Genomic DNA, 27623 nt, shown 5'->3' with positions numbered 1-27623 from the left:
GAAAATTTGGCAAGGCAGGTGTGATATTTGGGTGTGGGGGGGTAAATGACCACTAAAGTACTTTGAGAAGAAAACAAGTATAACCTGATGTCAGGCAGCTGTTGTAAGGCTTAATTGTCCTACCTGGGGGAGGGGGGAAATCCATTATTTATTACATGGATTACTTTATACCAGTGCTCAACATTTATGTCTTTAATTATTCATCCCTGCCATATATATCTGCCTATGGATTTGGACATCTAAGAGAAAACTTTAGTAATCACATCTGTTTGATGTGATTTTCTTTATAGAACTGTCTCCTAAAAATGACTTAAAAGTGAGTATACCTCTCCAGAAATTAACACAAGCAGAAGTATTCCAAAGCCAGTAATAATGTTTTCAAACAATTTGCTACGTTTTGTGTACATGTAGTCTGATAGAATGGAGAAGGAAATGGCAACCCACTCCAGTACTCTTGCCTGGAGCATCCCAGGGATTTCGGAGCCTGGTGGGCTGCCATCTCTGGGGTTGCACAGTCGGATACGACTGAAGCAACTTAGCAACAGCAGCAGCAGTCTGACAGAATGCGGTAGTAACTGAACTGATCGTTGTTAACAGACAACATGAGCAGTGGTTTGGAGGAAATTATTCATTTGTTACATCTTTGGCTACAAACTTTACTGTCCAGTGAAATGATTAACTTATGCTGAACAGAAGACAGTAATTGGAGATAGAAGCAGTACCCATGTAATCTTTGGCTGATACTGTTTTCAGTCTGTTGTACCAAAATAATTCACAAAGATGGTTTCAGGTTGTCTCTTGTATACAAGGTCTGCGTCATGAGATGACTGAACATTGATTTGTGAAATCTTCCCATGTGTTCCCTGCAGCCCGAAGCAAGTTCTCCTCATTCGTGCTATTGTCCCTGCCTGGTTCTAGAGGTTGGTCCACTTCTGTTTTGAGATTTTGTAGATCCATGTAACTGAGGACCTGAGAGACAAAGATGACATCATAGAGTAACATGAATAGACATTCTAGATTTGATCGTCTTGAGCTTCTATGTACAGACATTTTTTGCTCCAATTATTAGACTTTAAATTTGGGGACTATGGCTAAGGAGTAAAGTTTATATTTACTAAGGCAATAAAAATCATGTTTGTATGTTTTATCATGTAAAAACAAAGTCTATATAAGATGTGATATAGGACTTCCCTGGTGGCCCAGTGGTTAAGAATCTGCCTTGCAATGCAGAGGATGTGGGTTCAATCCCTGGTTGGGGAAGTAAGATCCTACATGCCCCAGGGCAAGGAAGTCCACGTACTATGAGGAGCAACAAAAGAGCCCATGTGCTGCAAGTAAGACCCTACACAGCCAAATAAATAAATTATTTAAAAAAAAAAAAAAAAGATGTGATATAGTAACCTAACTTTAGAAAATAGTCACTAATTAAAAAGGAATAAAATGTTTCACTTACATAAACATTATACTAGTTATCCTTGACCATGAGCATGGCTAGATGTAATAACTAGCTCAGAGGCGGTAGTGCTTCCCCGAGGACTGATCCAAGAACAGAGTCTGCTGACAGCATTCAAAGACTACCAAATATTGCTACTAGGAACCTGAACTAAGAGAATTCACTTGAACTACAGAGATGATTTCAGGCAGATTACTTTTTAACATACTTGCTGATTAATCTGATTATTAACAAGAAACATTTCAACTGCCTGGTAATTCTAAATTTCACCTATAACATAAGGAAAAAATGACCCTGATGGCAAGAAGACCATTATAGGAAGAATTAAGACATTCTTAAATTTTCTCCTATCACTCCTGTGAAAATAGAAACTATAAAATATAACTTAGAAGACAAAAAAGTTAATGGGATAGAATCAGACTCCTCATGTCTTGACACTGTGAATTTCTTTTCTTACCTTGGCCTAGCAGTTTAATGGATTAGAGCAGTTTAATCCATGGCAATATAGGTTTTTGCCTACATAATAAAATCCATGCAGTGTTTGAATGTTATGAAAATGATTTGTTTGGCTTAATTTGTTGATATTTTTTTTTAAAAGTATTGTTTACTCTGCCAGAGTGGCAAGAGGTTAATTTATATATGAGAAAACAGATCTGGAACTTTCTGGCTTTGAGCAGTTAGAGTTCTCCTCTTATTTTTCTTTTTATTACTATATCCCATATTCCAAAATGAATTTGAGATGATTTACAAAGACGTAGGAAAGCAAAATATAAAATCTGGAGGAAGGAAAAATAATAAGCATGGGAAGAAAGCAAGATCTTAACAAGACTAGTAAAATAAGAGCCATGACCCCACCTGTCCCTGCAGATCCCCTACCAGGTCGGGCCTGGTGAGGATACTCAGCAGCACACGAACGACGATACTGCGTATCTGGCTGAAAAAGAGAAGATGAGTCACTGCTTACAGTGTGACTTCTTCCAGAGGATAATGTGTTAGTTGTTTTACAAGGGAAAGCCCTGAAGTCGGACAGCAATGTAATTGGCATCATCTGTCAGTCTGAGGGACAGTTGGCTGAATACACTTAACATTCCAAGTTAAAAATCCCAAGCCAGCAGCCCACAGAGTGACTGTTAACTTGTAAAAATTGCAAGTTCTGCAACTTTATTGATATGTCTTTAAGAAAATCAGCATTTATAAATAATCTATATGGTTTAATATTTCTAAGTACTCATAATTGGTTCTCAAGGGAATTTGAATCTGATTTCCATTGCCTGCTGACTTTTTTTTTCCCCCATTTATTTTTATTTGTTGGAGGCTAATTACTTTACAGTATTGTAGTGGTTTTTGCCATACATTGACATGAATCAGCCATGGATTTACATGTGTTCCCCATCCTGATCCCCCCTCCCCTGCTGACTGTTTAAAACAACAGAACAGAACCTTTTCAGCAACACCGACAACCTCCATGCTTAAAATGTGACTCTTAATATGGAACTCAACATTTCAAAATTGCTTTAAGGGATTTAAAGATTTTAAGATACAACTAAAATGTCCATATGTAGATACTAAAAAAAGAGCTATCAATGCCATTTTGCTGGTACTTCTGGAATAAAAAACATCCCCTCAGTTTCTTGTCAGCATTGGAATAAGAGATTTGAGGGTTTTTTTCCCCCTCTCCTGATGAAGCCCCATGTTTTCTATCAGTGGTCAGCAAACCTCTTTTCTTTTTTCTTTTTTTTAAAATAGAGGACCAGATAGTAAACATTTCAGGTTTTGTGGAATATACTGTCACTGCAACTACCCTGTTCTGCTGTTAAGACTAGGAAAGCAGCCACAGAAAGTACAAAATTGAATGAATGTGGTGGCTCTCCTCTAAGAAAACTTTGTTCACAAAAACAGGCAGTTAAGCTGAACAGCTCATGAACTAGGATAGAGGCAAGAAAAGATTCTTCCCTAGAGCCTGCAGTGGGAACGTAGCTCTGCTGATACCTTGATTTTGGACTTTCAACAGACTCTGGAACGGAGAGAATATATTGTTTTAAGCCACCCAGTTTGTGGTAATTTGTTATGGCAGCCCAAGGAAACTAGTACAAACTAGTCCCATTCATTTATTCTCACCACTCTTCTAATGGAGGAAAGATCATATGGTGCTTTTAGGCTGATACAGTTTAAGGGTTATGAGTTGAGCTAAGTGGGTTGCAAACACCACTGTCTTGAAAACTGGTTTAGGACGTGGGTGCCTGGTTCTTGGGCCATAAGTGTGCCCTCAGTCACTCTGGGCTTTCCAAGCCCTCTTGTACAAAGCAAGCAAATGTCGTGGGGCTGAGCTCCTGGCTTATAGTTTGGGGCACAGTCAGTGCATGACCTCTAGTCTCCCAGTCAGGTTGTTTCTGATGTTTAAAAGTAAAAAGGCTAGTAAATGTACATTTAGTGGTGACAGTGTTAGCATTTCAAACACCAGTTAACGAAAACTCTGAAAGTCTTAACTTGCCCACCCACCAGTCCACAACATAATCTGTTACCACTTTTTGTTTAATTCCCTCAGAGCAATGTTAAAAGAATGAAGTTCATGCTAATCTGATACGCACTGGGGGGGGGAGGGGGTTTAACATTTTTTTGCTTATTCTCAGAAATATCTAAATTTTAAATTGCTTAGAATTTGCTATTTATATATAAGGCATTTTACCTTATTTTTACAAGTTAAAATAATGAGTGGCAGAGACCAGTTAGAGTTTCAGCAAATGTACTTAAAATGTAAAACACTTATTAGAACGTCAGCTTTTACTCTTAGAGTTGATTAAGCCACCATATAAAGCCTTACGCCTGTCAAATTAGTTTTTTCCCCTTTCCTCAGTTATCATACAATAGAGGAAGTATGTCACTCTACCAAAAATGACTGAGTTGTATTGGGCCTGGAGAAAAAGTCAGGTAACAGGAGCCTCTCCTGGGGCTGCTGATGGTTAGGCTCATCCACCACTGCACTTCGAGCTCGACTGGAATCGCTATGGGTTTTCTGCAGAAGGGATAAGAATTACAGAAACAGTTAATTTATAGTGGAGCTGTGCATGTCCAATATCAGCCCTAACAGGTATGGTAATTGCAGGCCATTGTCAAATCAGAATTCAGTTTGTACTTTTGACAGAATATACAAATCCACAGCATAGATCCTGCAGAATTACTGACCATGAGGTTTTATAAACATTGGAAAGGCAATAGGAAGGAGACATACCGTTTGCCTTTGTGGCCCCACCGTGCTCAAGTGTTCTGCTTCAGCTGTGCCAATAGGTGGCAGCAGATTATTTCGACTCAGCAGCAGTGGTGAGGGAGAGGAGAGCGAGTCAGCCGCCACAGGGCTGCAGATCCCACCAGCAAAAACAAGATATGAAAGCATAAAATTATAACAATATAAGCAAACTGGTTAGAATAAATACATTGAACAGACGAGTTTAATGTCATGCACAGAAAGCTTTAAGCTGCCTACACTGTTAAGAGATCTCAAAGGATTTTGGAGAATGAATATTTTGGGCTTTCTTCATAGTATTTTCCTATTTTTTGTTGAAACTTCATCCTGAGTGCACAGCACAAGTTGACCCTTTTTCTCACAAAGAACTAGAATAAAACAATTTTCCCTATCTTGTGTTGTTTTTTCCTGACAAAATCATAGATTTCTAATTTTGCATCTGATGAAACTCACAGTTCTGGGCCTTCTGGTTGTTCTTTTCACTAAAAATTATAATTCCCAGGTAAGGATCCTAAACTTTTATTTCCTTCCAAAGGATTTGGAGCAGTTACAGTATTACTCATGCCCAAAACAGTAATTAAAGCTAAATGATACTTATCATATCCCAGAAAAAAACAAAGCAACTTATTTTTCCACTTCCCTAAAAGCACTGTCAGAGGGATGAAAGATTAATTTTACATCAAAACCACTTATACCCAAGTGAATGTATGGCTCTATTGGTATAGATGATATACCAATAAAGTCAAAATTAAGAAATGTTGGGAGAGAAGTATAATGACATATGCTTCATTCAGAGGCTGAATTCAAAATGCTGAATTCAGTTATGGTGTTATTAATTCCTACCCTTGATCATAGTCTTAGAAATCAACCCTCTTAAGATGTTTTTTAAATTAACAACTAATGGAAGGATTTTGTTTTAAAAGCTTGACTTGGAGTCTTTTGCACAATGAGGTGGGAAAAGGGAAGAGGACATGTTTACTGTTATTTCCTAAGATGTGCCAAGGGACATTGTTTCCTGGTGTACAGGCAGCTACTTATCTGAGATTTATGAAGTTTTCATTGTAAAATAAATAATAAGTAAATCCTATTGGTACGGAAAACTATTAAAGGAGAACTAATAATTATTTGGGGGAAGAATTTTACTGAGCATGTTCCCACTAAGGAAAATGTTTTAATAAAATATATATGTCTTCTATTCCTTTGATGAGTTCAGTATTCTAGCCAACATTTTATTTGTGGAAATATGTTTAGCTAAATCAGAAGGAAGATAAATATCAGAAGATAAGCATATCTATATTTTATTCAAATATAACTCCATTTTTTTCTGTATTAGATTTAAACCAGTGTACAACTCATCATAAGAATATGTAGTGATTACTGCCTAGGCATAGATTTCAATCTTTAAATTCATTCTATATGTAAAATTCTTCATTAGTTTTACCACAGATTCCAGAAATTCTGCTTTTGAAACCTACACTCGGGATCCTCTGCGTATTTCGTCCATAAGTCTTGGTGTTCCAGCGCGTGAATGGCTTGTGCTGATGGGATGAAGGGTACGTGGTGGGGGGTTGCGTCTCCTGGCGGACTGCACTGTATATGACAGAAATGATGTACTAAGCTTCAGGGCTCGATTTGGCCAATTTCGAGTTGAAAAGATGGTACTGGACCCAGGTCTCATAAGTAGCTTGTCATCAAGATCTCTAGTGGCCAAATATCAGAAACCCACAGTGAGATCAAGACTGCTCTGTACAAGAAGACAGAACTCAAAGGGTAAAAAGCCTTAAACTTTCAAGTACATTCAAGGGAGAGAAAGGCAAAAAGAGAAAACAATCCATAAATAACCCAGTTTTAGATGTCACATAGTTTATCTCAGGAATGAGAATGTGTACCTGAAAGAAGGACATCATTTCAGTCTTACACATGATTTACTAGAATGGAGACTTGGGAAAGCAAGTACTTTATTCACCTGCCATCAGAGTCACTTCTTCAGTTACTGGTAAAGGCTAACCTGTAGTGTAACTACTCCAAAGTGCTTCCCAAAAGTTTACCTCAGGTAATGTGCTTCCTACCATGTTGGAGGCATTCTTTTTGCTGAAGGCATGTCATCAGAAAAACTTTGTTGAAAGGCCAGTATTGCTGCTTAGTGGTGTGGCACTAGTGTGGCTCCCACTGCAGAGATTAAAATGCGGAGCCAGTTGAAGCCCATAGGGGTAGGGTTCCTTAGAAAGCTGGGAGCAGGCAAAGGGTTCAGAGCTTTGTACAGCCCAGGTCAGTACATCCCCATTTGCGTAAACAACTGTGAAATACAATACTCTTCTGTAAGTACTCTGGTAAATAAAATACCATATTCAACAGTTCAGTAGCTTAAACTCTGCCCCACAGATTCAGGTGCTTCGTGTTTGTGTTTTAAGCAGATGAGAGACCGTTTGATGCTATTATAAGGCACCTAAGAGTATTTATGCTGTGATATGGAGGGGAAGTGGAAGAATAACACTGCCACAGGCTTTTGGCTTTCATCATGTTCTTCAAGCTTTCAGGCTACTTTGGTATCATGTAGCACAAAATATGCCTCAGAGTTTGGAGAACTTTGAAGGAAAAATGCCCATCACAGAATATGGCTAAACCTTGAGCATTACTCGTAAGAGATCTTTCTGGTCTTGCCTCCCTAACCACTCACTTAAGCCCTTTGTTTACACATCCTACCTGCTTTCTAATTATAGGAGTTTAGGCCTTTGCTGCTCTTCATTCATCTTTATTTTTCCTCTGGACTACTCATTCATATGTGGATTTATCACCTCCACACTTCTAGATCAGACTCCAAATCTGACCTCTTCTATATGGCCCATCATTGTAAACTCAACAGACCCTACACTTATCTCCCCTGTCCCCAAACTGTCTTCCCTTGAGCTTGAAATCTTGAGTTCACCTTTATTCCTCTGTTTTTATAGAATCTGATTTCTTTTATGATAACTCCTAAACTATTTTATTACTTTTTTAGTCTTGGCTACATCTTGAGACCAGACCCACAGCTGCCTGAATTCCTGCATTAGACTCCTTCTTTACCTTCAGTTCCTCCTCCTTTAATCCAGTCTATGTTCTACTGCTGTGAAATCTTTCAGATTCCTGGTTTAAATTGATATTCTCCCCAGCTGAACTCATACACTGCTGGGTGGGAATGTAAAATGGTACAATTCTTTTGAAAAAGTTTTATGAAAGTTTATTATAAAATTAAACATATACTTATCCTTTCACTTCTGTATATTGATAAATGAGACCATATGTCCACAAAAAAGACCAGTATAAGAATATGTATAGTGCCTTTTATATATAACAGCCTCAACCTAAAAAATAGCCTGTGTTCATTAACAGAAGAATGGATAAATAAATAGTGGTATATTATTTAAACAGAATACTAGTTGGCAGTAAAAGAGAATCACATGCAACATGACTGGATCTCTGAAACATGACATTCAAAACCCCCCATTGTCTGGTTCCAAAGTTCTTTAATTTCAGTCTCTTCTTTCCCACTAATCACACCAGTGGTCTTTGATCAGAACATTGAAGCTCTAACCTATTGCCTCCTATTCTACTATAGCAAAAAATGATCTGCTTTCTCTTCTAAATATTTGTATTTTCCTGTCTCCAAACCTTTCCCTACATCATTTCTCATATCTAGAATAGCCTTTCTACTCCTCTGCTTATCCAAACTTACATCTTTCAAGAACACATTTAAAACCTGCACTTACCCACCAAAATGCTTCCCTTCTTTGGGACTGCCATAGTGTTCACTCACTTGAAGTACACACACTTGGTACTCAGTCACAGGAATGCCCTATATGGTTAGGTCTCTTTTTAGTTGTGTGTCTTCTCACCAGTTATTTTATCAGCTCCTTGAAGATGGAGACCATATTCCTTATATGTTTTTACTCCCCACATGTCTCTGGTTGCTTGGTAGGTACTCAATACATGCATGTTGATTGACTTGACTTTGCTTTCCTTTTATTTTTTAGTGATCTACTTAAACTCTATAGTCTTAAAATTTTATACTTACAGGAGCTTGTCCATTAGAGAGAGATTTCTTGGCTGTAGAGGCATCCCATGAACCGAGAGACCGTTCACATTTGGCTGATGACCGCTTGCTGCTTGACAGAGACTCACCTACATAATCAAAAGATGTTTCTCATTGGTTGGTGAAGATACCAGCTTAATTTCCCAACTTTGCCAAAAGTTAATATTTCCAAATTAGATCATTTATATATTTTTTTCCTGTGCCTTAACTTTTGTAGTATCCTGGCCAGTATCCCAGCTGGGGCCCCAAGTCCACTGTTAAGATAACAAGATCAGAGTCATCCTCTTCATTTCTGAATGGGGAAGCCTGATCAACTTAGATGAAAGCAATTAATAGCCAGTCTCATAGGGGAGAGAGGACCTTTAGTATTATTTACATTAGAAAAAACATGGAACAAAAATGGGAAGAATAAGGGTAAACTCTAGTATATAATCTCTTTTACCATTACATAATCCTGTGCTCTGCTAATGCTTTCTCACTATACCTGGAGCAGTCAGCTCTCAATAATAAGATCAAATCTGAAGACTTTATTAAAAGGAGTTAATCTTATTTGTTTTAATGTTAGCAGGATTTAGTCTTACATGGACTGCCACTGCCACCTTAGTGTCCTGTTTATTTTCTCTCTTAGGTAATCAGTTCAAGGCCCTTTCTGGTTAGCTCTTCCTCTCCCAAGTAGGCATTTTCCTCCTCCTTTCTCTCTAGAATATTTGGATTATTGCTTCTCCTTCCTTTGGTCATTAACAACTAGAAATGTGTATGTTAACTTTTCAGGGCTTAGGCTACTTAAACCATAAGCATACCAATTTGACATATAGAAGTATTTTATTACTGTCACAGGAATATTAGATTACCTGGGTCATCCTCCAGTGTGATAAGATAAAGGCCTTGCTGAGTTTGTTTATTTTTCAATTGAAGTATAATTGATGTACAGTATTATATAAGTTACAAGTATGTATAGTATAGTTACGTACAAGCTGAATTTACTTTTAAATAACCATTTAAAAAATACAGCTGCACAGTATCTGGCCAGTATACCAACAAAGCAAACACTAGATCAGGCTCATCAACCTGCGAGAAATGGCCATCTTTATATGCCTAAGACTTTTTTGAAACCATTTTCTCCTTCCTTTGGTTTGCCTTTTACACCTGGGTAATGATTGCTAAACATCCAAAAGCAAAAAAGTCAACAGATTCAAATATAAAAAATAAAAACCAAGTAGGTCAAGATGACAGAAAAAAAGAGAGAAGTCAAAAAGAAATTCAAAAGATAGAATGTTAAGGCCATAGAAAATCTGACGTTGGCCCCTCATTTCATTATATATTTCATTCTTCCCAAAGCTGCCTGGAGCTGACCATATAGTTGAATGTTGATTGCACAGCTTATTTCAAAAGAGCTGAAAATTACTTATCAACTCTAACTTGCTGTTTTTTCAAAATGAAACTTTTGCAAAGAATCGCTGGATTACTGTAACACGTAAGTTTACTGGAAAAAAAAATCATAGTGAGCAGACTTCTCTATAAGAACAGGCCTAGGCTCTCCTGTACATTCCCCTGTGGGACTTACCGGATTTGAGGTGACAGACAGCACCTTAGACTGTGGCACTCGAGGTAAGACCAAAGGTTGTAGTTCACTCAGCACACAGGGGCTTTGTGAAGCTGGTCTGGTAATTGCAACATTACTCTCATCATCTGAGCAAAGGAATAGAATCTATTATCCATGGATATCTTCAGACCCACAGCAACAGTACTGTGAAAAAAAATCTCCCCTGAGAATTCATAATCTCAAGCTAGGCTTCACTAATCTTTGTAGCCCAGTTTCATACCACCTGCATAGTTCCAAAAGACCCTTTAAACCATGAATATATTTTAAAGTGATTTCTCAGGCTGGTGATGCCTGTTGGTTCCTGGCAGAACGAAAAGCAAAGATTACTAGAGCAAAGCTGTCTAATAGGACATTTGGAAATTGAAGGAAATGTTCTGTAAATGTTCTCCAGGATAGTGGCCTCCAGCCACATGTGGCTATAGAGGATTTAAAATTTGGCTAGTATGGGGCCTAGTAAAACTTACCAGCTATTGCAGAATAAAAGAAACCATAAACAAAACGAAAAGACAACCTGCAGAATGAGAGTAAGTGTTCGCAAATGACATGACTTAATTTCCTAAATATACAAACAGCTCATATAGCTCAACAAAAAACAATCCTATCCAAAAATTGGCAGAAGACCTAAGCTATTTCTTCAAAGAAGACATACAGATGGCCAGTGGGCACAAGAAGAGATGCTCAACACTGCTAATTATTAGAGAAATGCAAATCAAAACAATGAGGTACCAGCTCACATGAGTCAGAATAGCCATCATTAAAAAGTATACAAATAACACATGCTAAAGAAAGTTCAGAAAAAGGAACCCTCCTACACTGCTGGTGGGAATATAAGCTCATGTAGCCACTGTAGAAAACAGTATGGAGGTTCCTTAGAAAACTAAAAATAGAGTTACCATATGATTCAGCAATCCCATTCCTGGGCATATACCTGGACAAAACTATAATTCACCCCAGTGTCCACAGCACCAGTTTTCACAAAAGCCAATACATGGAAACAACTGAAATGTCCACTGACAGATGAACGGATAGAGATTGTGTGTGTGTGTGTGTGTGTGTGTGTGTGTGTGTAATACTACTCAGTCATAAAAAGAATGGAATAATGCCATTTGCAACAACATGGATGCAATGAGAGATTATTATACTAAGTGAAGTAAGTCAAAGGAAGGCAAATACCATATGATAGTATATGACACAAACCTATTTGTGAAACAAAAAATTATGGACATAGAAAACAGACTGGTTTCTAAGGGGGAGGAGGTTGAAGGAAGGATGGAGTGGTAGATTGGGGTTAGCACATGTAGGCTTTTATATATCAAATGGATTAAAAAAAAACAAGGTCCTACTGTATAGCACAGAACCATATTCAGTAGCCTATGGTAAACCATAATGGAAAAGAATATTAAGATATGTATATATGGATGACTGAATCACTGCTGTACAACAGTAATTAACACAGCAATTGTCAATCAACTATACTTCAATTAAAAAAAATTTAGCTAGTGTGATTGAGAACAGAATTTTAAAATTACCTAATTGTAATCAATAAAAAATTTAAATAGCCACATGACTAGTGAAACTTCATACCCATTACCACTGCCAGTTTTTGTGGCAGCGGTAATTATATATTTTTGGGGGAAGATATATACTGAGTGTATAGCAGTGTCACATCTATATCCACTTGCATACGTATTGTTTATGGCTGCTTTCAAGGGCAGAGTTAAGTAGTTGCAACAGATTGGATGGCTGGCAAAGGCTAAAATATTTACTGCCTGGTTCTTTATACACAAACTTTGCTGACCCCTATTTTAGGACATTTCAGTCAACCCACCAAACCAGTCAGAGATCCTCCAGCTCCATTTTAAAAGTACTGTCTTCTTTTTTTCAAACTTTTAAGTTTCACAATAACCTAAATTTATGGATACACAGAAAAATAAGTGGTGTTTAGCTATTCGAAATGTTGTACATGAAGTATTAGTTACTTGGGCTGCCATTAAATGCCAGAGACTGGGTGGCTTAAACAACAGAAATTAATTTTCTCACAGTTATGGAGCCTCACAGTCCATGATCAAGGTGCTGTTGGGGTTGGTGTATAATGTGACCTCTCTTCCTGGCTTCTAGGAGCAGTTGCCTTTTCGCTTTGTCTTTGTTTGCATGACCTTTTCTCTTTGCATGCATAGAAAGAAGAGCTCTAATGTCTCTTCCTTTTCTTAAGGATACCAACCCTATAGGATTAGGATCTCACCATTCCAACCTCATTTAACCTTAATTATCTCCCTAAAGGCCATATCGCCAAACATAACCACGTTGGGTGTTAGGGCTTTTGGATTTTAAGGGGAACACAATTCAGTCCATAACACGTGGATAAACCATTTGTTTATCCATCAGTTGATGGATGTTTAGGTTGCTTCCACTTTTTCGACTCTTATGAATAATGCTGCTATCAGCATTCATGCAAGGCTTTTGTGTGGCTATATTTCACTTCTCTAGGTTATACACTTTTGAGTAGAATTGCTGGGTCATATGGTAATTTAACTTTCTGAGGAACTGGCAAACTGGTTCCACAATGACCATACCACTTTGCATTCCCACCATTAATTTATAAGCATTCCAATTTCACATCCTCATCAATACCTGTTACTGTCCTTTTTTAATCTTTAATACAGTCGCACTAGTGGGTATGAAGTGGTGTCTCATTGTGGTTTTGGTTTTTGATTCCCCTAATAAATAATGATTTTGAACATCTTTTCATGTGCTTATTGGCTATTTGTATATCTTCTTTGGAGAAACTGCTCTTTGAGTTATTTGCCAATTAATTGGATTGTTTTTTCTTTTGTTCTGGGGTTGTAGTTCTTTATATATTGTGGATACTAGATTCTTATTAGGTGTATGGTTTACATATATTTCCTCCCATTTTGTAGGCTGTCTTTTCACTTTCTTGATAATGTCCCTTGATACACCCTGAAGTATTTTATTTTGATGAAGTCTAATTTATCTGGTTTTTCTTTGGTTGTATGTGGTCTTGGTGCTAGATGACATCTAAGAATCAACTGCCAAATCCAAGCTCATGAAGATTTACTCCAATGTTTTCTCCTTTTATGTAGCTCTTAAGTGTGTTCCTTTGCTTCATTTTGAGTTGATATTTTGTATATGATGTGAAGTAATGGTCTAACTTCATTCTTTTCCAGTTGTCACAGCACCATTTCCTTTTTTTTCCCATCTAAATTTTTTTTTGATTGACAGAGTTGATTTACAATATTCAGTAAGTTTCAGGTGTACAACATAGTGGTTTACAATTTTAAAAGGTTATACTCTATTTATAGTTATGATAAAATATTGGCTATGTTCCCTGCCAGCATCGTTTCTTAAAGAGACTCTTCTTCCCCCATAGGCTTGGCTCCCTTGTTGAAAATCAACTGACCATAGATGTGTGGGTTTATTTATGGACTTTTTATTCTATTCCATGGATCAATATATGTTCTTATGCCAGTACTACACTGTTTTGATCACTGTAGCTTTGTATTATCTTTTAAAATCAAGAAGTGTGAGTCCTCCAAATTTGTTCTTTTTCAGTAATGTTTTGGATATTCAGGATACCTTGCATTTCTGTATGAATTATCTCTGCCAAAAAAGGCAGCTGGAATTTTGATAAGGTTGCACTCAGCCTGTAGATATATTTAGGGAGATTGCCATCTTAACAATATTAAGTCTTCCGATACATAAGCAGGGCCTGTCTTTCCATTTCTTTGTGTGTGTGTGCCCAGTCACTCAGTCAAGTCCAACTCTTTGCAACCCCATGGACTGTAGGCAGCCAAGCTCCTCTGTCCATGGGATTTTCTACACAGGAATACTGGAGTGGGTTGCCATTTCCTACTCCAGGGGATCTTCCAGGCCCAGGAAATCAAACATGCGTCTCTTGCATCTCCTGCATTGACAGGCAGATTCTTTACCACTGCATCGCCTGGGAAGCCCCTTCTAATTCTTTCAGTTCAGTTCAGTCACTCAGTTGTGTCCGACTCTTTGCAACCCCATGGACTGCAGCACACCAGGCTTCCCTGTCCATCACCCAAGTCCTGGAGCTTACTCAAACTTATGTCCATTGAATTAGTGATGCCATTCAACCATCTCATCCTCTGTTGTCCTCTTCTCTTCCCACCTTCAATCCTTCCCAGCATCAGGGTCTTTTCCAATGAGTCAGTTCTTTGCATCAGGTGGCCAAAATACTGGAATTTCAGCTTCAGCATCAGTCCTTCCAGTGAATATTCAGGACTGATTTCCTTTGGGACTGACTAGTTGGATCTCCATGAAGTCCAAAGGACTCTGAAGAGTCTTCTCCAACACCACACTTCAGCATCAATTCTTCGGTGCTCAGCTTTCTTTATATTCCAACTCTCAACTCCATACATGACTACTGGAAAAACCACAGTTTTGACTAGATGGACCTTTGTTGGCAAAGTAATGTCTCTGCTTTTTGGTATGCTGTTGAGGTTGGTCATAGCTTTTCTTCCAAGGATCAAGCGTCTTTTAATTTCATGGCTGTAGTCACCATCTGCAGTGATTTTGGAGCCCAAGAAAATAGTCTCTCACTGTTTCCATTGTTTCCCTATCTATTTGCCATGAAGTGATGGGACCAGATACCATGATCTTACTAGTTTTCTGAATGTTGAGTTTCAAGCCAGCTTCTTCACTCGCTTCTTTCACTTTCATCAAGAGGCTCTTTAGTTGTTCTTCTCTTTCTGTCATAAGGGTGGTGTCATCTGCATCAGTTCTGTTCAGTGCAGTCGCTCAGTTGTGTCCGACTCTTTGCGACCCCATGAACTGCAGCATGCCAGGCCTTCCTGTCCATCACCAACTCCCAGAGTCCACCCAAACCCATGTCTATCGAGTCGGTGATGCCATCCAACCATCTCATCCTCTGTCGTCCCCTTCTCCTCCTGCCTTAAATCTTTCCCAGCATCAGGGTCTTTTCAAATGAGTCAGCTCTTCGCATCTGGTGGCCAAAGTATTGGAGTTTCAGCTTCAACATCAGTCCTACCAATGAACACCCAGGGATGATCTCCTTCATCTGCATATCGGAGTTTATTGATACTTCTGGCAATCCTGATTCCAGCTTGTGCTTCATCTAGCCCAGCATTTCACATGATGTACTCTGCATGTAAGTTAAATAAGCAGGGTGACATATTGTCACCCAAGGGTAACAGCCTTGATGTATTCCTTTCCCAATGTGGAACCAGTCCATTGTTCCATGTCTGGTTACTGTTGCTTCTTGACCTGCATAAGATTTCTCAGGAGGCAGGTCAGGTGGTCTGGTATTCCCATATTTCCACAGTATGTTGTGATCCACACAGTCAAAGGCTTTGGCATAGTGAATAAAGCAGAAATAGATGTTTTTCTGGAACTCTCTTGCTTTTTCTATGATCCAGCTGATTTTGGCTATTGGATCTCTGGTTCCCCTGCCTTTTCTAAATTCAGCTTGAACATCTGGAAGTTCATAGTTCACAAACTGTTGAAACCTGGCTTGGAGAATTTTGAGCATTACTTTGCTAGCATGTGAGATGAGTGCAATTGTGTGGTAGTTTGAGCATTCTTTGGCATTGCCTTTCTTTGGGATTGGAATAAAAACTGACCTTTTCCAGTCCTGTGGCCACTGCTGAGTTTTCCAGACTTGCTGGCATATTGAGTGCAGCACTTTCACAGCATCATCTTTTAGGATTTGAAAATAGCTCAGCTGGAATTCCATCACTTCCATTAGCTTTGTTTGTAGTGATGCTTCCTAAGGCCCACTGACTTTGCATTCCAGGATGTCTGGCTCTAGGTGAGTGATCACACCATTGTGGTTATCTGGGTCGTGAAGATCTGTTTTGTATAGTTCTTCTGTGTATTCTTGCCAACTCTTCTTAATATCTTCTGCTTCTGTTTAGGTCCATACCATTTCTGTCATTTATTATGCCCATCTTTGCATGAAATGTTCCCTTGGTATCTCTAATTTTCTTGAAGAGATCTCTAGTCTGTCCCATTCTATTGTTTTCCTCTGTTTCTTTGCACTGATCACTGAGGAAGGCTTTCTTTAGGCCTTATCTATTTTCTTTCAATGTTTTGTAGTAGTCTGTGTAGAATTCCTATACTTCCTTGGTTCAGTTTATTCCTAAGTATTTTATTCTTTTTGATAGTAGTATAAATGAATTGTTTCCTTAATTTCATTTTTGATTGTTCATTGATAGAAGCTGGAAGAATTTTGAGAAGCATGATAGAGAAGTCACAAATTACCTTGAACAGACTTAGGAGAAATTTGGATTTGGAAGGTGCTGTAGGGGAAGGCTTAGAAGGAAATGAGGAACATATTAGAAACTGGAAGAAGGGAGAACATTAGAAACTGGAAGAAAGGAGATGCTTGTTATTTTGTGACAGAAAGTTTAGTGAAATGGTCTCTTATGGTCATGTGGAAAGCTGAACTTTCAAAGTGATGATTTTGCTTATATAGCTATGGAGATTTCCTAGCAAAGTGTTAAAGGTGAAGCCTGATTTTTTCCTTGCTGCTTATAATAAGATGTGAGATGAGAGAAATTGAGGGAAAAACTATTAAACATAAAGAAAACAGGACTTAATGATTTTGAGAATTCTCGATCTCTCTAGATGGCAAAAGATTCCAAATAAAGGAAGGCTATCAGACCCTCAAAATTCTACTGGCAGGACGCAACCTAATAAAATTAATTAGCTACAAACATGATACCTTTCATGTTATAGGATGACACAGAGGGTGAAATCAAGAGCTCAGAGGGGAGAGCAGAGAGCTAAGAGGATTATTTCCAGGGCTTGAAACTTGATGAAGGAATCCCAAATATTTTCACAGGTGGATTTCAGAATTGCTAGGGACCCCTCCCCCACCCCAGTCTTTAACTGGAGTGTCTATAATGGTTATCCTTTTCCTGGCCCACTATTATATGTTGGGTTTGTTGGGATCAAATATCAATAATTTGTCTCTCGGAACAGAATGGCTGGATTAAATAGTTAGATGTTTATGTACGTCTGTATTTAGTTTCACAGGGCTATAGAATAGAAATGAATTGTGTCACAGTAACTTAACTTGCCCTGTATTACATCCAGGAACTTCATTCTTACCTGATTCAAAAATCTTTGGAGCTGAGGCTCCATCATTCCAAGAATGATTCTCTTGGAAACTTTTAGAGAGAGTTGAATGTACTTTGCATGTGGGAGCACATGACTCACTGGGGGTCAGAAGGAGGAATGTAGTGGACAAATTCCAGTGTGCCCCCACCAGCCCATGATTCTCTTCTCTTGGTGTTCACACCTTTGTGTAATCCCCTCCCTTGGAGTGTGGGCAGGACCTGTGACTTGCTGCAAACCAACAGATGATGGTAAAGGTGATGGGATGTCACCCCTCGATTATGTTACATAATCGTCTGTCTTGCTAGGAGATGAGCTCTCAGTCTTTTTTACTGAGAAAGCCTTGGAGAAGTAAGCCACCATGACTACTGCAGCTACAAGAAACTGGATGCTTCTAAAAACATGAGCCTCAACAAGAGAACCAGCTCTGACCAACACCCTGATTGCAGCCTTGTGAGATCTTAAGTAAAGGACTAGCTGGCTATTACTGGACTTCTGACTCACAGATCTGTGATACAATAAATGTGTACTGTTTGAAGCTGCTAAGTTTGTGTTAATGTTTTGTGCAATATAGAAAACCAATACAGACAATTGTTAAGACATTAAATATACATTTAACCATATACTCTTGACAGTTCCACTCCTAGAAATCCACCGAAAAGGAAGTATATGTCAAAATATATGCCTTGTACCCTAGTGTTCATAAAAGCACTAATAGACCAAAAATGAAAATAGTCCAAACATCCATCAACAGATAAATGGACAAACAAGTTGTGGAACAGTGGAATACTACTTAGCAATAAAAGGAATAAATTATTGACACATGGATGACTCTCAGAATGATTTATACTGGGAGAAAGAAGATGATAAAAAAAAAGAGTCAATACAACGTGATTCCATTTAAGCAGGTAAGTTGTCACTTAAGGATAGTGGGTTGGGCAAGGGTAGGAGGGAGGGATTACAAGGTCATGAACTTTTGTGGGTAATGGATATGTGCACTATATTGACTATCATAGTTACATGGCTGTATATACATAAATCAACTTATTAAATTATATACTTTAAGTTTTACTGGTTTATTGTGTATCAGTTCTTCAATAAAGTGGTTTTTAAAATGTATTTGTGACTTGCACATGTTTTTTTTTCTCACAAATAATTACATTCAAAAAGAAAGCTCAATCTCTAGTCATCATAGACTAGGCCTCATTACTCATCCAGTCATTCCCAAATATTGTCCAACTATCTGTTAGTTTCTATATGAAGTACAAATATGATTCTTTTGTACTATTAAGCATATAATCTAATAGACTGGTTAGGGTTTGGAAGTCTTAATTATTTTTTAAATTGTTTTCACAAAGAGCCTTACCAGAAGCAAATCCCTCCCAGTGAGTACGTGTCAGCTGCTCCATACAGCTTAGGACCTTGCTCCACACGTCATCAAACACATAAGCAAGGACATCCTCTTTCATGCAGTAAAATGGAGCAATGGGTGGATACCCTAATTTCTGTTTCTCTGTAGCTGCTTCTGATTTCTTTCCATGAAACTCCTCTTCCCTGTAACAGAAACAAGAGGGAAAGACTTCATGGTTCTTCTTCACTGAGTGTTCACCACCACTGTCTTTTGTGCTGTGATCTGTGCTTCTCCCCCTAAATCTGCCTTCCCCTCCCCCCCCGACATATGTAGCACAGATATTAAGCTCTTTTGTGAGCTAAGGAAGTTTTCAACAGAGAAGACTCTGCATTTTCCTTCTTACCCCCATTCCACCCCCCTATTCTGGCAAAAAATAGAATAAGAAAAAGAAGGGTGAGAATCATTGTACTTTTTTTTTTAGCTTTAAACAGATGGCACTGTCAGTTGAGCAACAAGCAAGCTACGACTTGAACACAGAAATCACCTTTTTGTTGTAACTGGATGACATTTAGATTACATTAATGTGACACACTGGACGGTGTAACTGAGATTATGCTGCAGTTATCTGAGGCATGATTATTAGGGAAACAGTCCATATAGATTATTATATTGTATGCTTTTACTAACCTGAATAAACGTTTGGTAATTGATTGTAAAGGAAAAAGAGGGAAGCCCAGCAGCATAGGAAGCTACTCGGGCTCTTCTGGAATCTGTACCTATAATTCAGAAACTCCCAGTTAGGCAAGGCTATCTCTTCTCTGGCAGTGAGTATCAATAGCACAAACAGATTTCTGGGGGAAGAAAATTTGGCTGATAGATGTGCTTATCTGTGACAGTATAAACTAAGAGCAAATTGTGGAACTGACTTGGGTGGAGAGAAGTATCTTCCCGCCTTAATAGTGAAAGTTACTCCTAGGGTAACAAAGTACTCAAGAATGAAATAGGAAACTAGGCTGGAAAGAAGGATGCTAAGATTTAAGCAGGACAGCCAGACTCTCCTCGCTTCTCCTTTCCAAAGGAATAGCTAGCCTGGCATTAAGTGGTGGAGGAGGCTATGTGTCAGTTGCTCAAGTCATGTCCGACTGCGACCCCATGAACTATCACTTGCCAGGCTCCTCTGTCCATGGGATTCTCCAGGCAAGAATACTGGAGTGGGTTGCCATTTCCTTCTCCAGGGGATCTTCTTGACTGAGGGATGAAACCCAGGTTTCCTGCATTGTAGGCAGATTCTTTACCGTCTAAGCCACCAGGGAAGCTGATTAGTATTAACTGTATTTCAATTGTATAGCCATATGATGAAAATTCAAATTGTTTAGAAGGAAATGTATACATGTAGTGGAAAATAAGTTTCCTATATCTCTACCCAAGTCCTCATTCCCAGAAGCAAACATACATAAGTCCAGAGAAAGTTCCATTAACACTGTACTTCACTTTGCTCATCCAGTTATCAATGTATCCTGGCCCATGATCCCTATCAATATACATAAATCTGCCTCTTTAAAAAAATAACTGCAAAGTATTCCATTGGCTATACCATAATATATGTAGCCAGGCAGCTGTTGATCAACTAACTTCTTGCTTTTATAATCAATACCACAATATATTTCTAGAGATATTCCTTATGTATTAGGTTATACCCTAATAAACTAACAAAAATGTAAGTAAAAAATGTATTTAATACACCTAACCTGTTGAACATTATAGCTTATTCTAGCCTCCTTAAATGTGCTCAGAAGACAAATCAGCATACAGCTGGGCAAAATTATCTAACACAAAGCCGATTTTATAATAAAGTGTTAAATATCTCATGTAATTTATTTCATACTCTACTGAAAGTGAAAAGCAATGGTTTATGGGTATAAAATGGCTGTAAGTGTACTGGTTGTTTACCCTCATGATAGTGTGGCTGACTGGCAGCTGCAGCTTGCTGCCACTGTGCAGCATCCCGAGAAAGTGTCATACTGCATATTGCTAGTCCAGGAAAAGACAGAAATTCAACAGATAGTTGCTATTGAATGTGTATCACTTCTATACCATTGTAAATCAAGAATTCATAAGTCAATTCATCTTAAGTTGGGGACTGTATGTATGTAGTTCTTTGGCTACAAAGGTATCTTATTTGCAGGGTAGATTCCTATCAATAGATTATTGAGTCAAAGGGTATGTGCATTTCAATTTAAAGAGGTGGTATATTCTCCAGTAGTGAAAGAATATGCCTATTTTATCATTCAAGGAATAATCAGATTTCTTTATCCTTTGTCTTTTGATAGTCTGTCAGGTAAAAGAGTACTCATGATAGTTTTGATTTGCATCTTTGAGACTGAGTTTCATTTCATATATATAAGTTTCATTTTCTTATAATGTGAACTCTGCCATGTTCTTTGTTTTGTCCTTAATTTTTTCCTTATTGATATACATGTTAAGGAAATTAAGCCTCTGTGCATGCATTAACTGCAAATATTTTTGCCCATTTGCCTTCTGACTTTATGAATTTTTTATGCAGAAATTTTAAATAGTTATTTTTAAATGACTTGTAGATTTTGAGCTGTAGTTAGAAAGGCCTTCCCTATTCCCAAACTATTAAAAAAAAATCTTTCATATCTTATTTTCTTCCAAACTTACATGATTTCATTCATCACATCTCAGTATCTCAGTGGTATCTCTAAAGAGAAGACTGCCTTCCTAAAAATCTTCCCTGTATTACTTGAAAATACATTTGGGTTTGAGTCATGAACATCACATTTTAGAGTAGTTAAATCAGCTTTATTTAAAGCTAAAATGAAGGGAAAAAGACTTTGAGGAAAAAGGAGGAGAAAATATACAGATAATTTGACTCAGGTCAGATGAAGTGAAAGGCAAGGGGGAAATCTCTGGAAATCCAAAAGAGCATACATACGATTCTCTTGGAACAATTAGCTAGCTCATTGGTGCTATGTATAGAAATCTGAGTTATGTTTACCTGAGCCTAGGACTGTATACATTGAACATAAAAGTAAGCATGGCTCAATAGGAAATAAGGGAAGAAAAGTCCAGAACCATATGACACTAACTAGACCTAACCACAGCCTCATAGCCTGAAATTCTCACTTCCAGATGTGCTACTGTGACTATCATTCTGAACTTCCAAAGGCTTAGAGGAATAGTTTAAGAGGTTAACATTTCAGGAATGTAGCATGGAACAATAAGAGAGCCTGGATTTAGAATAAGATGAATAAAGTTTCCATGAATTACTGGTGATAATTTACAAAGAAGAAAAATTTTTTAAATTAATTCATTTAAAACTGTTTAATCTCAGGAAGAGGCAAATGACATGTGCAGGAAAAAACATACAACGAAGACTGGTATGTGGAAACAATTTATATCAATTAAGTATATGAATGCTGGACAACTGAAGTAATAGAACATAAATAACATAAATTTAATTACAGATAATATTGGTGATATACTTTAGAAAAATAGATACTAATACACAAAACAGGGGAGTAAAAACATTTAAAAGATATAATACTCACATATCTGTGTGGTCAAATGCTAGGTATTCCTCTATTATTCCCTCAGAAAATATTATACAGTCTTCTTCTCTTTCCATAGGACACAAGCAAGGGGATTTGGCAACGGAAGATGCTTTAGGACCATATGAAGATGAAAAATGTAGCTTCTTTCCCCTAATGCCAAATCTGGGAGAGGGGAAAACAGTAATTATGTACAACATAATACAGTCAGTTCCCACAGACACTCATTCATACAAGTTTCAGCTCAAAGTCCCTTCCCCTGGTAATACCTTCCTGGGCTACTCTAAACCTTAATACCTATTATTTCTCAGAACAGGAATAAATATGAGCCACAGACCCACTCTGCTTAGGTGTATTATGCACCTAATACTGAAGCAGTTGAATACTACTTGCTATCTTTTCAGATGCAATGGCTATGGTTATAAAATAAGCTATTTTTTTTAAAATCTAAGAATATTTACATTCATGTTCAACTCTTTGAAGTACCTCAGGAGATTATAGGTTTATTTCAATAACTTCATTGTTGTTGAAAATGCATGCACATTATTGTGCTACAGATCTCTTGAACTTATATTGCTAAACTGAAACTTTGGTATCCAAATTAAACACTAATTGCCCCTTCCCCTTCCTTTCTTCCTCTGGGCAACTATGCTACTTTCTGTTTCTATGATTAGACTACTTTAGATACTAAATACGGGTGGAATCATATTGTATTTGTCCTTTTGTGACTAGCTTATTTCACTTATTAAATAATAACTTCAAGGCTCATCAATCCATATTATAGCATGTAACAGGATTTCCTTCTATAATATTCCATTGTATGTATATACATTTTCTTTATCCATTCATCTGTGATGAAGATCTGGGTTGTTTCCACCTCTTGGCTATTGTGATTAATGATGCAATGAATATTTGTGTGCAGATATCTCTTTGAGATCCTCCTTTGAATTTTTTTTTGGATATACACCGGAGTGGGATTGCTGGTTCATACAGTAATTCTATTTTTAGTGTTTTAAGAAGCCTCCATACTGTTTTCCAAGAGACAACAGGAGACTGCCCTGTAGCTCAAATGGTAAAGAATCTGCTTGTGAGGCTGGAAACCAGGGTTCAATTGCTGGGTTGGGAAGTTCCTTGCGAGGAGGGAATGGCAATCCACTCCAGTATTCTTGCCTGGAGAATTCCATGGATAGAGGAGCCTGGCGGGCTACAGTCCGTGGGGTTGCAAAGAATCAGACATGACTGAGCGCCTAACACAGTCCATACTGTTTTCCTTAGTGGCTATACTGTATACTCCATTCCCCCCAACAGTTCACAAAGGTTCCAATTTTTTGTCTACATTTTTGCTAAAAGTTGTTGCTTTCTGTTCTCTAGATGGTGGCCATCCTGATGATGGGTGGTGGTGGTGGTAGTGGTGGTGGTTTAGTCACTAAGTTGTGTCAGACTCTTGTGACCCCATGGATTGTAGCCCGTCTGGCTCCTCTATCCATGAGATTTTCCAGGCAAGAATACTGGAGTGGGTTGCCATTTCCTTCTCCAGAAGATCTTCCTGACCCAGAGATCAAACCAGCATCTGCTGCATTGCAGACTATTGCTGAGCCACCAGGGACACCCAAAGAGACTGTTACATGTTGATTAAACGTTTTCTCAGGCCACAAAACTAGACTACATTTCCCAGGACCCCCATACAGTTAAACGATGGGTTCAGTTCAGTTCAGTCAGTCATGCCTGACTCTTTGAGATCCCATGAACTGCAGCACACCAGTCTTCCCTGTCCATCAACAACTCCCAGAGCTTGCTCAAATTCATGTCTAACAAGTTGGTGATGCCATTCAACCATCTCATCCTCTGTTGTCCCCCTGTCTTCCTGCCTTCAATCTTTCCCAGCATCAGGGTCTTTTCCAACAAGTCAGTTCTTTGCATCAGGTGGCCAAAGTATCAGGGCTTCAGCTTCAGCATCAGTCCTTTCAATGAATATTCAGGACTGATTTTCTTTAGGAATGACTAGTTTGATCTCTTTGCTGTCCAAGAGACTCTCAAGGGTCTTCTCCAACACCATAGTTCAAAAGCATCAATTCTTTGGCACTCAGGTTACTTTATGGTCCAACATTCACATCCAAACATGACTACTGGAAAAACCATAGCTTTGACTATATGGACTTTTGTTGTTAAAGTAATGTCTCTGCTTTTTAGTATGCTGTCAAGGTTTATCATAGCTTTTCTTCCAAGGAGTAAGCTTCTTTTAATTTCATGGCTGCAGTCACCATCTGCAGTGATTTTGGAGCCCAAGAAAATAGTCTCTCATTGTTTCCCCACTCATTTGCCATGAAGTGATGGGACTGGATGCCATGATCTTAGTTTTCTAAATGTTAAGTTTTAAGGCAGCTTTTTCACTCTCCTCTTTCACTTTCATCAAGAGGCTCTTTAGTTCCTCTTCATGTTCTGCCATGAGGGTGGTGTCATCTGCATATCTGAGGTTACTGATATTTCTCCCAGCAATCTTGATTCCAGCTTGTGGGTCACCCAGCCCAGCATTTCGCATAATGTACTCTGCATAGAAGTTAAATAAGCAGGGTGACAGTATACAGCCTTGAGGTACTCCTTTCCCAATTTGAAGCCAGTCTGTTGTTCCATGTCCAGTTCTAACTGTTGCTTCCTGACCTGCACACAGGTTTCTCAGGAGGCAGGTCAGGTGGTCTTGGTGTTCCCATCTCTTTAAGAATTTCCCACAGTTTATTGTGATCTACAACACAATCAAAGGCTTTAGTGTAGTCAATTAAACAGAAGTAAATGTTTTCTTGGCATTCTCTTGCCTTTTGTATGATCCAATGAACGTTGGTAATTTGATCTCTGGTTCCTCTGCCTTTTCTAAATCCTTCTTGAACATCTGGAAGTTCTCAGTTCACGTACTGTTGAAGCCTGGCTTGGAGAATCTTGAGCATTACTTTACTAGCGTGTGAGGTGACTGCAGTTGTGCCGCAGTTTGAGCATTCTTTGGCTTTGCCTTTCTTTGGGATTGGAATGAAAACTGACCTTTTCCAGTCCTGTGGCCAAGTTTTCACCAAATTTGCTGGCATATTGAGTGCAGCACTTACATAGCATCATCTTTTTTAAAAAAATAATATTTATTTATTTATTTTGGCTGTGCTGGGTCGCCACTGCTGTGTGTGGGCTTGCTCTAGTTGTGGCTTGCAGGCTTCTCGTAATGGTGGCTTCTCTTGTTGGGGAGCACAGATCCTAAGGTGCATGGTCTTCAGCAGTTGCTCGCATGGGCTCAGCAGTTGTGGCACATGGGCCTAGTTGCCCCGTGGCATGTGGGATCTTCCCAGATATGGGACTGAACCAGTGTACACTGCAATGCAAGATGGATTCCTAACCACTGGACCACCAGGGAGCCCCTCACAGCATCATCATTTCAGATTTGAAATAGCTCAGCTGGAATGGGTATGAGGTGGTTATTTTATTGTGGTTTTGATTTGCATTCCTCTTATGATTAGTGATGTTAAGCATCTTTTTACTTACTTGTTGGTCATGGGTTTATCTTCTTTGAGAATTGTCTGTTCTCTTGTCCTTTTTCTATTTTTAAATTGGGTTCTTTTTGTTGTTGTTGGATTGTAGAAGTTCCTCATGTGTTCTAGATATTAACCCCTTATCAGATATGTGACTTGGGAATACTCTCTCCCACTCCACAGGTTGCCTTTTCACTCTACTGATTTTTTCCTTTGGGTGCACGGAAATTTTTGAGTTTGATGTAGTTCCATTTGTCTATTTTTGCTTTTGTTTTTAGATTTTGATGTTCTATCCAATAAATCATTGCCAAATCCAATATCCTGAAGCTTTTCCCCTGTGTTTTATTCTAGGAGTTTTAATAGTTTTAGGTCTTACATTTAGGTCTTTGAAGTCCATTTTGAATTAAGTTCTGTATATCGTTTAAGATCAGAGTCCCACTTCATTCTTTTGCATTGTTTTCCCAGCACCATTTGTTGGGGGGATTGTCCTTTCTCCACTCTGTAATCTTGGCACCCTTGTTGAAAATTATTTAGTCATATACACAAAGGTTTATTTTCTAGTTATCCTTTTAATGATTTTTTAAGGGTTATAATTCTGCATACAGTCATACACTTTGGCAACTTATTAGATATTATAGTTAATTTTTGTTGTAGTATGTATTTAAGGGTAGATAAGCCCCTTAAACTAACTTGTAGCAGAAGACTACATTTTTTTTATTAAAAAAATTGTATTTATTTATTTTGTGCTATACAGTAGGTCTTTGTTGGTTATCCATTTTAAATATAGCAGTGTGTACATGTCCATGCCAAACACCTTAACTATCCCTTCCTCTCATCCTTACCCACCCCAGACCCGGCAACCATAAGTTTGCTCTCTAAGTCTGTGAATCTCTTTCTGTTTTGTAATTAAGTTCATTTGTATCATTTCTTTTTAGAGTCCACATGTAAGGAACGTCATACAGTATTTCTCCTTCTCTGTCTTACTTACTTCACTCAGTATGAATCTTTAGGTCCATCCATGATGCTGCAAATGGCATTATTTCATTATTTTTAATGGCTGAGTAATAGTCCACTGTATATGCTGCTGCTGCTAAGTTGCTGCAGTCGTGTCCGACTCTGTGCAACCCCATAGATAGCAGCCAACCAGGCTCCTCTGTCCCTAGGATTCTCCAGGCAAGAACACTGGAGTGGGTTGCCATTTCCTTCTCCAATGCATGCATGCATGCTAAGTTGCTTCAGTTATGTCCAACTCTGTGTGACCCCATGGACAGCAGCCCACCAGGTTCCTCTGTCCACGGGATTCTCTAGGCAAGAATACTGGAGTGGGTTGTCATTTCCTTCTCCACCACTGTATATATATGGACCACATCTTTATCCATTCCTCTGTCGATGTTTTTTTTTCAAATAGCAATGTTCTCAAACTCATCTGTCCAGGATCCTTTTCTGGCCTGTGTTTTCTCCTTATGCTACCACCATTTTCTATTGTTGTAAAGTTCTTAGAATTCCATTTTGATCTATACAATAATATTTGTTTTGATTGATAACACTGTTTTGCAGCCATAATATAAGTTCATTTTCATGGAGTTTGTTGTCAAATAAATATGATATTTAGTTTAAAAAAAATTTGATTCTAACTATATTCTAGGCATTGTTTTAGGTGTTAGAGATACAAAGAGAAAGCGACTGTATTTTTGTGTTGTTTTTAT

General features: G+C 38.3%; 1 protein-coding gene across 3 annotated transcripts in view; it reads right to left on the bottom strand.

Moving 5' to 3' along the window:
- Positions 1–613: 613 nt before the first annotated feature.
- Positions 614–27623, bottom strand: part of FAM149B1 (family with sequence similarity 149 member B1) — a 52795-nt gene continuing 25785 nt past the window's right edge. For 2 of the 3 annotated variants that reach the window (XM_020894962.2, XM_070470813.1), the window contains 9 exons: positions 22412–22576; positions 18855–19042; positions 10328–10452; positions 8746–8852; positions 6170–6394; positions 4683–4806; positions 4341–4466; positions 2309–2387; positions 614–969 (listed from right to left, as the gene is read on the bottom strand). In XM_020894962.2, coding sequence (XP_020750621.2) covers positions 896–969; positions 2309–2387; positions 4341–4466; positions 4683–4806; positions 6170–6394; positions 8746–8852; positions 10328–10452; positions 18855–19042; positions 22412–22576 — 1213 coding nt within the window. In that variant the 3' untranslated portion in view covers positions 614–895. The remainder of the gene's footprint in view (positions 970–2308; positions 2388–4340; positions 4467–4682; positions 4807–6169; positions 6395–8745; positions 8853–10327; positions 10453–18854; positions 19043–22411; positions 22577–27623) is intronic. The other variant, XM_070470812.1, reaches the window with a different exon arrangement.

Source organism: Odocoileus virginianus, chromosome 7, assembly GCF_023699985.2.
Source record: "Odocoileus virginianus isolate 20LAN1187 ecotype Illinois chromosome 7, Ovbor_1.2, whole genome shotgun sequence".
In the NCBI taxonomy this organism is placed as follows: Eukaryota; Metazoa; Chordata; class Mammalia; order Artiodactyla; family Cervidae; genus Odocoileus; species Odocoileus virginianus.
This window is presented reverse-complemented; position numbering and strand designations above follow the sequence as displayed.